The following is a 15,372-nucleotide window of genomic DNA, read 5'->3' on the forward strand; positions in this document are numbered from 1 at the left end:
TGTCAATTTACTGTGGTTCACTAGGTGTTCACTAGGTCCCCCATGTGGTTCTGGGATTTTTGTGCACCGTTCTTGTTATCATTTTCACGCCACGGGGTGAGATCTTGCATGGAGCCCCAGATCGTGGGAAATTATCAGTGGTCTTGTATGTGTTCCATTTTCTAATAATTGCTCCCACAGTTGATTTCTTTACATCGAGTGTTTTACCTATTGCAGATTGAGTCTTTCCAGCCTGGTGCAGGTCTACAATTTTGTCTCTGGTGTCCTTCGACAGCTCTTTGGTCTTGGCCATAGTGGAGTTTTGAGTGTGACTGACTGAAGTTGTGGATAGGTGTCTTTTTTACCGTTAATGAGTTAAAACAGGTGCCATTAATACAGGTAACGAGTGGAGCCTCGTTATACCTCGTTAGAAGAAGTTAGACCTCTTAGACAGCCAGAAATCTTGCTTGTTTGTAGGTGACCAAATACTTATTTTCCACTCTAATTTGGAAGTAAATTCTTTAAAAATCACATGATGTGATTTTCTGTTTTTTTTCCACATTTAGTCTCTCATGATTGAGGTTTACGCAAATTGACAGGGCCTCTCCAATCTTTTCAAGTAGGAGAACTTGCACAATTGGTGGTTGACTAAATACGTATTTGCCCCACTATACTTCCACATACCAAGTGCTAGTCAACCTTCCACTGAGCAAACCAGTTTCTACTCCCATTAGATAGAGGATTAGCAGTTGAAAGAAATGGAATAAAGCATGTAAATTAGAGGAAAACCAGTCCAAAATGACTTAGACTTTGGTCAGTGTATGAAAATTGGGCCCTCTGTGTCTTGTCTTTTGCCGAACCCCTCAGACTCACTCACCTGGGGTTCGATCGAACCCAGGTTAAGAACCACTGCTCTATAGTGTCACTCTTCACTTCATCACTCCTGCGTATCATATGTTACAATGGCAAAAAATGCTATTCTATTCAATTCTTTTCATCTGACACTGACAGTAGTGCAATGCAGTGCTGCTGTTGCATACAACTCTTGCTGTTTAGCCTAAAAATTGCTATTAAACACGAAGTTTTTACTCAAATGTAACCATTTAACATCACCATTTGTCTAAAAAACCATTTGTTTTTTTCAAGGCTTGGTACTAGCTTAAGGTAGAACACCTCTTGGCTTTTGTGTATTTATTTTAATAGATAATCTGTGGTATGTTAATGAGCACTTAGAAGAAGAAATACAGGTTTCTGTGAAACATTAAGCGTAAGTATAGCAAAGAAAGCAACTTTGTAAAGTGGAGCAAAAATAGACTTTTTATTTTTCTTATTTTGTCCCCAGCTTAAAATATTAGATCTCTGAGACAATGTTCCAATTGTGTATATTGCTTGCCAGGTTAAAAAAGCGCTTCTTCTCTCGTGTTTGCAGCACTGGAGCACTGGACAGAATGGTAACCCTGTGGATATTTTTCTTGTGTCTTATTGGAGGAAGTTGGACTGAAAGATCCAGTTCGTCTCCTACCGACACTGCTGATAATGGTATATCAGGTGAGCAAGGATGCAAAGGGGTGGATAACTTTTAGTAAGCTTTCCAAAAATATCCATTAAACTCGCATGGGTGTTAACTGGTGGACGTGTCCGAGTCGCACAGCTAGACTCAAACTCTGCATGCGTCTTTGTGAAGGCTCTATATGTAGCCCAGGCTGAGAATAGTCCTGCCTGGCTCGCATTCTCCAGCGAGCGTCAAAACGCTTAGTCAGACAGGAAGCAATTGACCTAATGGCCGCTGGGGCTGTTTATCATCGCGAGAGTTGCACCAACCCATGAATTACTTAACACAGACGACACAATGCACACCTGCAGGATGTAATCCAAGCAGTATGGGTATAAACATTTCATCATCACGCAACTTTCAGAAGACCAATGGGTACCAAGAGATGAAGCTTTTCATGAGTAAACAAACCTGTTACTACCCTGACTTCTGCAAAGCCTTTGAGAAAACAGTTTCAAATTGCTGGAAAAATGTGTTTAGCCTTCTTCTATAATGTTGTAGTTTTGTGAAATGTATTCATGGAGGTTTTCATCAGTCTGCCACCATAGAACGTGTCAAATTCAAGGCCCGCGGGCCACATCTGACCTCGCACAAAATTTAAAGATGCACGATAATATCGGTTACCGATAATTATCGGCCGATAATGGCAATTATGATGTCACGCAGATAATCCAGATTTAAAAAAAAAAAAAAAAAAATCAACCGATAATGCAATCCGATAATTATATACTTGATTTAGCCTCCATTTTTCACCTCATGTAAATCATGAAAAAAATGCTCTCAAATAATGTTTTTTAGGGCTGCAGCTATCGAATATTTTAGTAATCGACTGAAAATTCTATCGATTAATCGAGTAATTGGATAAAACTTTTTTTTTTTTTTTTTTTCTTAAGGTAAAGAGTAAGGGTGTAACGGTACATGTATTTGTATTGAACCGTTTCGGTTCGGGGTCCTCGGTTCGGAATGGAGGCGTACCGAACGAGTTTCCTACGTAATGTAACCCTTACTTTTTGAGGCTGTGAGTCGATCGGGTTACAGTTTCTTTGTGTAGATTATATTTACTCCGTCTTCTCTACTATAATGAGAACCAACACGGTAGGGCAGTTAAGAAACGTCAACGGCACGACAACGTGGCCGCCGCGAGAACGCAGTGAAGCGCGGGCGTTAAAGTCAATCAGGCAATGCACACCAGTCGCAGTGCGGCCGCGTGTTAGACGCGTCCCAGAAGCGGCTCAATGCGACGCATGACAAAGGCACAGTTGATTATTTGACGCGAGACGTGGCTCTCCTGCGTCAATACGACTACCGGTAGCTTGGATAAGGCAGACCGGAAGTCACTCGTGTAAAAATACGGTGGATTCGGTCGATTTTCAAACTAATATGTAATCGTAACCTAATCTTGGAGTCCATCAGATCTCTTGAGTGGTAGAACGGGGCACAGTTGACTTGTCTTTGTTGATTTACTGCTGTCTTCTCTGCTATAATAATAACCAACACGGCTCCGTGTTCAATACAAAATCCTCCTACCACAACAAAACAAGTAGGAACCAATATTCACATCGGAACTAAAGTTATACAACATAAAATATACAATATAAATGAATACTACATCACATTTGTAAAATATAAACACATTAAAATAAATAATAGCCCATTTAAATAAAATAAATTGAAATGAGCAAAAACACCTGTAATTAAATAATAAAAATAATACACACATCCTGCTTGCACAATTAAATTTATTAATTTCTGTGTGGCGCTTTAACTTGAGAAAATCCACCAATAAAGCTTTTGAAAACCGTTCATAAGAAAAAAAATGTTTCATTGAGGCATTGCATTTGTAAAATACATGTTAAAATCTTTGTCATTGGGATTGCTTTTCTCTTTAGCACAGGACTTCTTCTTTCTTCTTTCTTTCAGAAAGAAAGCTGACCAATAAGCGGGGTCTGAAAGGCAAATTGTTGTTGGATTATCTTTAAATACCCGCTATTTTTGAGCAGAATTCTAGCTTTGTATAGGCTAATGTTCCTATTGTTGAAAGCACAAAAGTGTGTAATTAACAACTAGCACATTTATATTTTGCATTTTGTTTTCTTTTCGTACCGTAAATGAACTGAACCTTGACCTCAAAACCGAGGTACGTACCGAACTGAGATTTTTGTGTACCGTTACACCCCTATTAAAGAGCAATTATAAATATAGATGAGAAAACAAGCCATTTCATCTAATATTGAACCATTTTCAGTCAAGCAGTGTCTTTATTTTCGATGTACAGTGGTACCTCTACATACGAATTTAATTCGTTCCAGGACCTTGTTTGTAAGTCGAAATGGTCGTATGTCGAGCAGGATTTTCCCATAGGAATACATTATAATTCCATTAATTCGTTCCAAAGCCTAAAAACATACACTAAATTCTTAATAAATACTGCTGGCACTGTTACAAATGGCAATTAAACATAGAAAAACAAATAAGTTATAAATAAATAATTCAGAATAATATAATAATAATAAGAAGAATTAATAATTATTCCTGTAAATAATGTAACGAATCGGATTCTAATATGGCGGACACTTTTTACTGTCCCTGAACGCACCGCGAAGGTGACGTCTCAGTGAGATAGGTCGGTGCGGTAGAGATAATACTTTCGTTTTCTTGAGAGCGGTCAACTGCTTAAGACAATGGGCGTTTTGTGTTGGATAAGTTCTTAAATAAATGATAAAAACGTGACGAAGCTGGCGATTTCCTTGGCAATGTTACCACAATAATAATTGTCACCTTAACTTATAAATAGTGGCGAACGGTGGTCGGAAGAGGACCATGGAGCTGTATTGTTGAGCCAGTTCAGGGACGCGCACCCCAAGCTCATATTTTTCTATAACTTGCATCTTCATTTCAAAGGTAAGCATCACTTTTTTCCTTGTTTCTCCAACTGTATCAACTTTTTTTGAAAACTGTGTTGATTTCTCACACAAGAAAATCCACCGTGCGTTCGTTTGCAGTGCTGTCATGTCGTCGTATTTCGAGCAACTCGTCGGATGTAGAAACAAATGGCGGCTCAAATTTTACGTCGGATGTCGAAAAGATCGTGTGTCGAAGTGATCGTATGTAGAGGTACCACTGTGCATTGTTGAAAACGGCCAACAATTGCATCTCAAAGGTGACTTAAAAAAAAAAAAAAGATGAATTTACTGCTTTTACTCAAAAAACTTTTCGATCTTATAAAAAAAAAATATATTTCTTACCTAAAAATGTCATTACGCTTGATAACACACATCACTTAAAAGTTAGTTTCCCACGTGTTTCAATTGAATTTCCACTTGTGTCAAGCCATTTTTAAGTTCTAGTTAAGTTTTAAGTTAGTCTAAACTGTAAGTCCTGATAGGATTTTGAGTTTTTGCAGTGTTCAAAATAAATGCTGTGCTGTATTGGAGCACATTAGGCACCAATGTTACTTTGTGTTTTATCCAGCAATGACTACTGAGCTAAAATTGACAGTTAGCATTATTAAGTTTTTATTTTACACCCTAATCGCTCTACAGCGCTGTTTTCACAGATTAAATAAAGCCTGTACGTAAGCGTTAGCCACGTATCGACAGTGGTCATAATGAGTAGAAACCTCCGCAGGCATAACGTTATGTGAGCGAGTGACAGTAACGTTAATCTTATTGATGAGCGCTGAGAAGTGTACTGCTTTAAGATGGCGGCTGTTTTATTAACGCCGCCGAGTCAGTCATTTCGCATCTAGTTCTACGTACATGTGATATCTATGACACGCATCAGACGGCAGACGCTACCTGCTACCACCGTAGCAACATGCGGGCGTAGTTTTTAGCAACGTCGACGCAGTTTGTAACGGCTGTCGGCTGCAGCGAGGTTTTTTTTTTTTTTTTATTGCTTCTTCCTCTACGCACGTGACATGAGCATGTCCCGCTTTTAAAGTAGTCCGGGCAAAACGCGATGCTTAGAGCTGGCAAAATTAAACGATTCCTCGAGGTGAATAAAATTACTCGGATCAGTTTTTAAACTCGAGTTACTCGAGTTGCTCGAGTATTCGTTTCAGCTCGAGTTTTGAACCATACCTATTCTTGAAGATTTTTCAACATTTCTGACTTTTTTTTTTTTAGGATTAAGTATAATAATTTATTGCTTAAAATTAGGCTGTTAAGATTATTTTCACCTAGCTATTTTTCTTCAAGAAATCTGAGTGAAATATACTTGAAGTGCTATCAGATAATTTCACTTATTTCCAATAGATTTACACTGAAAACAAGGGAATTTAACTAGTTAAGCAGGTTGCTCATATTTCGAACAAATGTCATTCTGACAGTAGATGCAGTGAGGAGCAGAAGTATTTGCACCCCTTGTGATTTTGCAAGTTTACCCACTTAGAAAATAGGTAGAGGTCTGAAATTTTAAGCATAGATTAATTTCCACTCATAGAGACATAATAAAATAAACATCCAGCAGTCACATTTTATGATTTTTAAAAATAATAATAATTTAAATAATTTACTGGGGTACGTAAGTATTTGTACACCTGAGAATCAGCAATAATTATGACACTCAAAGAGTTGTCAGTCTGCCTTAAAAAACGTCCACCTTTAACCCATGAGTAACCACCCAAACACCACCCGTTTCAGCTCACTATTGTCACTTAAGGGGTGTGCCATCTTAGGCACCCCACGATTCGATGCGATTACGATTCAGGGTGCTCAGATTTGATTATTGAACGATGATCACGGTATTGACGATGATCACGGTTATCACGTTTATTGCGATTATCGATGCATTGTACATTACTAATTAATAAAGTAGCCCAACAAATTCATGTCCATTATTTATTTAAAATATCCTAATGATTCAACAGGAACCATGGAAACATGCCCATACAACAAAAAAGCTGTCCTTAAGCTGCTTTTTTAATTAATTATTTATTTTTCTTTACAAGAAAGTGCAAAAACATTAACCATTTTGAAGGGAGTACTTATTTCTCTCAACAATACAATAAAAGTTACACTGGTGGAATGAATTCCACATTTTCTGGAAACTGTGTCTTTAGAAATAAGACTTCTTTCAACCAATTTACTTTGTTTTCACACATTTCTGTACAATTTTGCATGTTTGTAGTGTTACCGCTGTACGTAATCATTGTTTTACACGTTGTGCATATGAAATACACGTTGGCTAATTAGCTTTGCACTTGGGGCTAACTATTAACATCTCAAAAACAACAATAAAGGCTAAACGATAGAAGAGGGTTCGTGTACTCACCTCTTGTGCGTGACCGCCGGGTTGCGCTCCTGCCTGCCTATCTCATACACCTGTCCTGCCTGTCTCATACACAAATTTATTTTCCAGTCTTTTAAAATCTTTCAGTAACCAGCGGGATCCATCATGACGTGCGTTCGCCCGTAACGGTGCCCGGGCGGCAGACGTGTCTTGAATTTCGTTCTGCTACGAGCGGCTGCCATAAAGTTATGAGGGAAAATCATCGCGATGAATCGCGATGCATGTAATAATCGATTTTTTTTTTTTTTTTTGAGGAACTCCTCTACTGTGCACCCCACAGTCAGTCATAATCCAACTGCTACCATGGGCAAGATCAGAGAGCTTTCGAAAGACACCAGAGGAAAAAATTGTTGCGCTCAACAAAACTGGAAAAGGCTATCGGACAATGGCGTACCGCAAGCAACACTTCACTTCCGCTCATTAATATTCATGACGTTAGCTACTATTGCTAAGGGGGGACATGCTCTTGTTTGTCCCCAATAGGAAATCATTGGAAATAGTGGAGTACAACCTATCAATTCTGTCTGAAAATGATGTCTCTGGTGCCAAATTCACTGGTAAAGATGTGGAAGAACATACAAATGTTCAGTTAAAGAGATGGCTTGAGTGTCGAGGGCTGAAAATGAAACGAGCTGACCTAAGCTTAGCCTTAGCTTTTTTATCGACACCTTTTTCTTATGCCACTGACAATGGCATTCTCCTGTTTCAACAATCTATCCTTTACCACCATATGCCCTGTCTTTCTTATATGTTGTATCCTCTAGTTGTCTTACGTCTCTGACCGTTTTGGGGGGCAATTTATAAAGGTGCGCATCGGCACTGCCCTCACGATTCGATTCGTTTACGATTCGGAGGGCCACGATTCGATTCGATTCAGAGGGTCACGATTCGATTCGTTTCGATTCGGCAATGCATCGTGATGCCTTACAGCCTGGGATGCATTAAAATTCTAAAGCAAAGCATATTTTTCGTGACTCACGAGGCAATACAAGCGGTCAGACATTAAACAACTTTTTATTGGCTCTTGTGTCACTCCTGGTTGAAGTCAAATGAAAATACTTTCAGATATACTGTATATATTAAAAAAACAGATCACAGCATTTAATTGGTGCTTTGAATGAGACCAGGTCTTTCTTTTTTTTTTACCCACAGTCGCGGCCTTTCACACAGTGCAACATCTGAACTCCTGTGCAAAATCACTAATAACAGTCACTATATTATAGTCACAACGACCCATCGATAAAAATATTCAAGTAAATATTAAAGAAAGCGACAAAGAAAATATTGTAGTGTAGCAGCATCTTCATCGCAATATCAATCCAGGCATCAGTTCATACAACATCCAACTAAATTGCAATGTAGAACAAAAGTAAAATGTAGACCTAGCACACTATATATGTGCAATCAACTTAGAAATGCAATCAGTAACTACCCCATAACAATAAAAAATAATTAGGGCTGTCAAAATTATCGCGTTAACGGGCGTTAATTAATTTTTTAAATTAATCACGTTAAAATATTTGACGCAATTAACGCACTAGGCCCGCTCAGACAGATTTAAATGTCAGTACAGTGAAAGGCCAACTTTTAATTGTGTTTTATGGAGTTTTTCCGCCCTCTGCTGGCGCTTGGGTGTGACTTGCATATGTTATGTGGCGTAATGTCGTCCTCTGCTGGCAATTCAGTGCAGCTGATTATTTGGGTTTCGGCGCGCTTTTCTGACGTGATTATATGTCGACGCGAACTCACACTAATAGACAGTGCTATTCAGACCAGCTAATGTCCGCATCCAGTATTCAGTGGCAGTTCTCATAGCCCCATCACACTGTTTGTGTCTAATACATGCATCGCTTGTGAGTTATATTCCTCCTTTGTTGATATTCATGAGCATTAGATAGTTATTGATGATGTGTATTTGAATTTGTTCACATATATGGTGAAATGCAGTTACATTTTTAGATGCTTGTGAGCTAATTGGCTAGTGCTACTGCTCAAATGGACACGTGTGTGTACATTTTATGTTATTTTGTGATTTATGCAAGTTATTGACACATTGCCATGTTATTTTCAGTTTTACAAAAATACAAGAAACGTGCTCCTGTCAAAAAGAGATGACTTCAGTAAAGCCCATGCAACTTTGCCACACCGTCTGATTTCTTTTTGGAACTTATGTTCGCTATCTGTCAATTTGTGTACTCGCACACATTGAGGACAGAATAGGGCTACTAGTTTATTTTTGATTGAAAATTTTACAAATTTTATTAAAACGAAAACATTAAGAGGCGTTTTAATATAACATTTCTATAACTTGTGCTAATATTCATCTTTTAAGAACTACAAGTCTTTCTATCCATGGATCACTTTAACAGAATGTTAATAATGTTAATGCCATCTTGTTGATTTATTGTTATAATAAACAAATAAAGTCCTTATGTACCGTATGTTGAATGTATATATCCATCTTGTCTTATCTTTTCATTCCAACAATAATTTAATTTCCAAAAATAATGAATTAAAATGAAGTGCAGCAGCATTTTAGCAGCCATAACAATCTGTTTTAACATGAGGAAATATCAGTTTTTTGCAATCGAGATAGCAGAGAGATAGTAGAGGTTAGATCGGGCCTAAAAAATCCAGCCCGACCCGGCTTGGAGTGATGCGACCCCCCCCCCCGCAGCAGCAGCAATTTATTTCCATCGAGTTGGGAGAAAAAAAGTTTTCTTAATTTTTAAATAGTCTACATTTTTTTGTGATCATTATAAAATCATTTACACAACGAAATAACGCTGGGAAAGTTTAACATTAAAAAAAAAAAAAAACATGAGTTTGCAGACACACAGAGGAGAAGATTCAAAAGGATCACATTTGTGTTGCCTTTGTGTGCATAAATAAAAGTGTCTTTCGTAACGAATCGCAAGCGCCACAGCGGAGGAGGAGAAGAAAAAGCGGGCGGCGCCACTGTTTCATGTGAGTGCACAAGCAAATGCACAATACAGAGAGCCTGCTCTCGGTTTTATCCCTTTTTTTTTGTTTTTTTTTAAATAATTTATTAGTGCGGGGCGACCCGACCCGACCCGAACGTGAATGCTTAACATTTTGGGCCCGACCCGTTCGGGTTTCGTGCACAAGATGTAACCTCTAAGAGATAGGACATAACATAACAATGGCTGAAGCGGAGAAAGAGGGAGCGAGAAAGATTATTGATGCACATAAGACATTGAAAGCTGACATCTGGAGACATTTTGGCTTCTACGAGGTTGGTGGGAAACGTGACCAGAGTTATGCAGTGTGTAAAAAATGAAACATGACAATAATAATACAAATGGGGAAACCAAATCCGTTGCATCACCGGAATTGCGCAGGGAAGATTTTCAACGTACTTATATATTTTAAAATGCGCCGAATCTTGTTGCCCACATCGAATCGAATCGTCCATGCCCTGCATCGGGATGCATCGCCGCATCGATTATTGTTGACACCACTAGCAATTTACGTTGCTATTTTTGTGTAACGATCGCAAATGCTACTCATTGACAGCCAACGAACACTTTTAATTTTTTTCATTAATAACAAATCTTCTATGATGCATTTAACCTTCCCCCTTACTAACTAAAGTTGTTTGTTTTTTACAACAGAAAAAGTAACAGTGGCAGTCAGATGCCATTTAAATATTTTTTTTCAGGTCATTCATTGTCAGACAGAAGCAGCATGGCAAAACGCCACACTAAAAAATAAGTAAAAAAATATCATAATGGCTTACCTCATCGTCCTCTGAAGGACTATGCCCCCCAACAAAATGTTAGTTAATATGAAATGTGAATGGCTTCACCTAACTTGCGTTAAACGTCCGCGCAAATCGATTCATTCTTCACATTTTTTTCAGTTTTTGGTTTCCAGAAACGTATGAAGAAAACATTCTTCATATGTCGTAATGTCTAGAGTTGTTTATATAAGTTCCATAGTAGCAGTGTTTGATCGTCATGTTCGTTTTTGAAAGATTAACGGAGAAAACTACCAGAAATTTACTGGTAATTGTTTGTATGCGAGGGCATGTCTATAATGTCCCACTTCTGCTTTACGATGCGACATATCGCGATCTAAAAATAGCATTCGTGCGGTACACTATTGGAAAGCAGCTTGGTGAGAATAAATCAACAGTTGCAGCAATCGTTAGAAAATGGAAAAGGATAAAGTTTCAAAGGTTACTGTCAATAGAAAACCAGGGTGCAATGGTTTAAAATCTTGCATTGCTCAGAAGGTTCCCCTGTAGAAGCCAGTACCAGTACATGTAAAGGCAAGTCTGAAGTTTGCCAGGGACCACATGAATGATGCAGAGGGGTCATGGGAGAAAGTCATGTGGTCAGATGAGACCAATTTTTTTGTGCAAACTTGTTGTCTGTGGAGGAAAAACAAGGATGAGTACAATCTCAGGAACACCATCCCCGCTGTGAAGTGTGGGGGCGGAAACCTCATGCTTTGGGGCTGCAGTTCGGCAAAAGGGACAGGACGACTGTACTGTATATAGCAGAGGATGAATGGTGAAATGCATCGTCAGATTTTGAGCCGCAACCTCCTTCCCTCAAACAGAGACTTGAAGATGAGTCGTGGCTGGATCTTCCAACATGACATTTAGCAGAAGCATACAGCCAAGCTGACCAAGGACTGGCTGCGTAAAAAGCATATCAAGGTTCTGGTGTGGCGTAGCCAGTCTCTAGACCTCAATCTTTGGATGGAGCTGATACTTTGGGTTGCTTACCGACGATTTGTGTGGAGGAATGGGCCAAAATCCTTGTTTCTGTTTGTGAAGAACTACAGAGAATGTCTGACTTCTGTAATTGAAAACAAAGGCTTTTGCACTAAATATTAGCACTGATTTTCTCAGGGGTACAAATACTTATCAACCCTAGTAATTTACAAATAGATGGTTGAAAAATCATATAATGTGAGTTCTAGATTTTTTAAGATTATGTCTCTAAGTGGAAATGCATATTTGATTTAAATTTCAGACCTCTACCTATTTTATAAGTGTGTGAACTTTCAAAATCAGAAGAGGTGCAAATACTTCTGCTCCTCACAGTACGTTCATGGAGAGCAAAACACATTTGCAGTTGAGTTTGACACCCCAGCCCAAAATGTACACGGCACCCTATTGTTTTCAAAGATCATGAAATAGTCTGCAGAAAAGGGCGTGCCACCAGGGCAAAAACCATTTCAGAAACACCGTGGCCTAGTTTTTTCCTCCCTCATTTTTTTCTATCATTATTTCATCACACAATGCACAATATTGTTCAACGTGAAAGAAAAGGTGTGAAAATACTGTTCAGTATTTCCTTTCATAGTGGCTACAGCTGTTTTTTCTTCTGGTAGGCCCACATATATTAAATGTCTTAATCATCTTTTTTGATAATCATACATAAGGTTAATTAAAAACAAAACAAAAAAAACCCTAATCTTTATTCAATCGTTGCCAGCCCTTCCCATTTCAAATGTATTAAACACATACAGTATTTAATTTTAGGAAAATAATGCGTAACCTAACACACCTGTTCTCACTTTAGGGTTTTCATTCTGTATTTTTTAATTCACTTTTTAATGACAGATGAATAGTAGCTATCTTCTCAGACTTTGAAGTTGGAAATGTATGGCATTTGGCCTAAGCTGCCAATAACTTGCGTAATAGGAGCTCTTAAAAAAGCAGGCTGACTGGTTTGCAAATCTCTTATCTGCGCATCAGAGGTTTGCAAGGCAAATGTTTGGGTGAAAAAAACCAAGTCATACATGAAGTTATTGTTTACACTGTATAGCCAGTTTTTTATATGTTGCTCAGGCATCTAAAATGCTAAATCCTTAAGCATCTAATGGTTTCAAAATGTTGAGGTAATATCTCTTCGGTCTCTCGGCCGACTTTTCAGAACTAAGGGCATGACTAATGTCTGTGAACTTCATACAGTGAATTAAATCTACTGTCAAACCTTTGAAGTTGCACATAACGGAGATTAGAGCTGCAGCTATTGATTATTTTAGTAGTCGATTAATCGATGAACTAGTTAGTTTGAAAAATTGAGTAATCGGATAAGGAACATAAAAAAATAAAATACCTGAGCTGAGCCTCAAACTGTATAAATACATGAGGATCAAAGTACAACAAAAAACAATTTGCTAACCTGCATAGCAAAAGTCCGCTAGTTTAAATGCTATAACATGTAAAATGTAAATATATATATTTATTACAATGCTCTCAACAAATGGTTCAAACATATATTCCCCACAAAAAAAACGACTAAATATGTATAAACTAAATTACGAATGCATTAAAAAAAACATTACCTCAGACAAAAACTTAGCTTATGTTGTTCTTAACAGGGAGCAGCTGGACTCAGCCATATGAAATGAATTATGGCATATTAACTGTTGACACTAGAGGGCATTGTATCCATCCAAATCAATTAAACTCAATGCAAGCACTTTCAAATCCAACCATTACAACTCCTTTAATTAAACAAATACTCAAAGCAGCAAAATTTAATTCAAATCTTTTTTCTAATCGAATTACTCGAGTTAATCGACTAATCATCACAGCACTAATGGAGATGCTGATGTATTTGAAACGCTATACAAAATAATTTTAAAAAACTAAGCAAAACGCATAAACATTCTTCCACAGTCAAGTCAAGCCAAGCCTGATGGGACGTTATGTTGATAAGATCACCTCTAATGTCCAGTGAAGACCACCTAGCTAAACATACAACATAAGCTCTTGGTTATAGCACAATTATGTCGTAATTGATAAACAAATTGTATCGTAATGTGTATTAAATAAATGCCTTAAAATGTAAACGGAAAAATAAAAATCTATAGTTATGCTAGCTTAGCGTGCCCTTCAGACAGCCAAACATTGGCGATACATCACAGACAAGGTTTTCTATATTCGCTTTATCTGTGAGGAAGGAGGAAGCAGGCGCAAAAGGGGAAGGAGGTGGCGGACTCGATGGAAAGCACTCGATAAGGCCTTGCTGACAGATTGGCCAATTATGCAGTAAAATCGTCATCTGTCTTTCGCGCAAAGGAAGTCATGCCAATATTTCATTTCCCAAGACAACTGATGAACTTTAAACTCTCCTGTTCTTATGTACTGATCAGATTACGAAGTTTGGTATCCTACAATGTGTGTGAATATTGCGCGTATCTTCTGTCTTTCAGATTTCTGTCGTATCGATGGCCTTCTGTGCCGCGACGAGAACCCTGTTCTCAGTTTTGAGGCCATCCGCAGCATCCACAAGCAGATGGACGATGACAAAAACGGCAATGTGGACGTGGTCGAGACAGACGGGGTAGGAGGCTTCAAACAAAAACGTTTTTGATTCGAAATAGACCAATCACTAGTATAGGCGCCGATATTTGGAAATTTGACGTATATCGGTATCGGCTTTTTTTTTTTTAATCCGACCGGCCGATATGAAAACAATTTAAAATTGTGTTATTACGGCTAAGATGCAGCTGCGCCTCTCTCTCATGCCTGCTGCCTCCTGCACTAGTATTCACTAGAGGTGGGAATCTTTGGGCACCTAACGATTCGATTACGATTCAGAGGCAACGATTCGATTATAAATTGATTATTGATGACACCCACAAACCCCCCAAGTTATTAGCTTTCAGTGTTTCGTACATTAGTTACAAAAATTGTACAAAAAGCGTCTCAGGCTTAAATAAACGACTATTTCAGTATCAAGTTAACAGTTCAAAACAGTAAATAAAATATTCAAGTCCCCTTTTTGTATCAGCAGCTTTAAACTACGTTTAATCAATTTAATGTTGTGAATCAACCGTTAAAGTTGTTAAAATTGCTACCATTATTCCATAATTTCCCTTCTGTCTACTTGAGACATGTGAAAGCTTTAAAACTGTTTTAAAGATAGTTTCAAGTTAAGATTTTGCTAAGTTAATTCGCTACAACAGAGCCTTCTAGAGAAGTCTCCTGCTTTAAGATGGCGGCTTTTTACCAACGCCGGCAAGTCTGTCATTTCGTATCTAGTTCTGTATACATATAACCTACCTCTATTACCTACCGTAACATGATATGGAAGTAGTTCGTAGCGGCTGTCGGCAGCAATCAGGTATTATTGTTTTTTTATCTAGCAGCATGAGTTGAGCCAGAGCCGTGAGTTGAGCATTGTCATTAGCCGGGTAATGACAAGCATGATGCTTACTCCCGGGACGCAATGCGGTCCGTTCCTCATTGCGTCCCGAAGATCGCGCTGACTGCGTTTTAGTTCCGCTTTACTTGACATATTTCAATAATCGGAATTTGGATGTTTGTGAATCGTTCCTGAATCTTGCATGGCCGAATAGTGAATAATCTAAGAATAGGAAATTTCGCACACCTCTAGTCTTCACCCTGTTCTCTGATTGGTTAACCCTTTAACACCGAACGTGTCGGCAGCGACGCGTTTACGCATATCATCTTTGAAGCTTCGTCACGCTGTAATTACATCACCCACGTGCTGCTGGTTGGTCTCGTTTGAAAGTGCGGAAGTTGATGTCCAAACCAG

The 15,372-nt window shown here is 38.4% G+C and overlaps 1 protein-coding gene across 4 annotated transcripts in view; it reads left to right on the forward strand.

The window, feature by feature from the left end:
• The window catches only part of LOC130911125 (stromal interaction molecule 1-like), a 94,016-nt gene that overhangs the window by 1,902 nt on the left and 76,742 nt on the right, over positions 1-15,372 (forward strand). For all 4 annotated transcript variants that reach the window (XM_057828851.1, XM_057828852.1, XM_057828853.1 and 1 more), the window contains exons 2-3: positions 1,409-1,527; positions 14,024-14,154. In XM_057828851.1, the coding sequence (XP_057684834.1) occupies positions 1,428-1,527; positions 14,024-14,154 (231 nt within the window). In that variant the 5' untranslated portion in view covers positions 1,409-1,427. The remainder of the gene's footprint in view (positions 1-1,408; positions 1,528-14,023; positions 14,155-15,372) is intronic.

This window comes from Corythoichthys intestinalis, unplaced genomic scaffold, assembly GCF_030265065.1.
Source record: "Corythoichthys intestinalis isolate RoL2023-P3 unplaced genomic scaffold, ASM3026506v1 HiC_scaffold_23, whole genome shotgun sequence".
Classification (NCBI taxonomy): Eukaryota; Metazoa; Chordata; class Actinopteri; order Syngnathiformes; family Syngnathidae; genus Corythoichthys; species Corythoichthys intestinalis.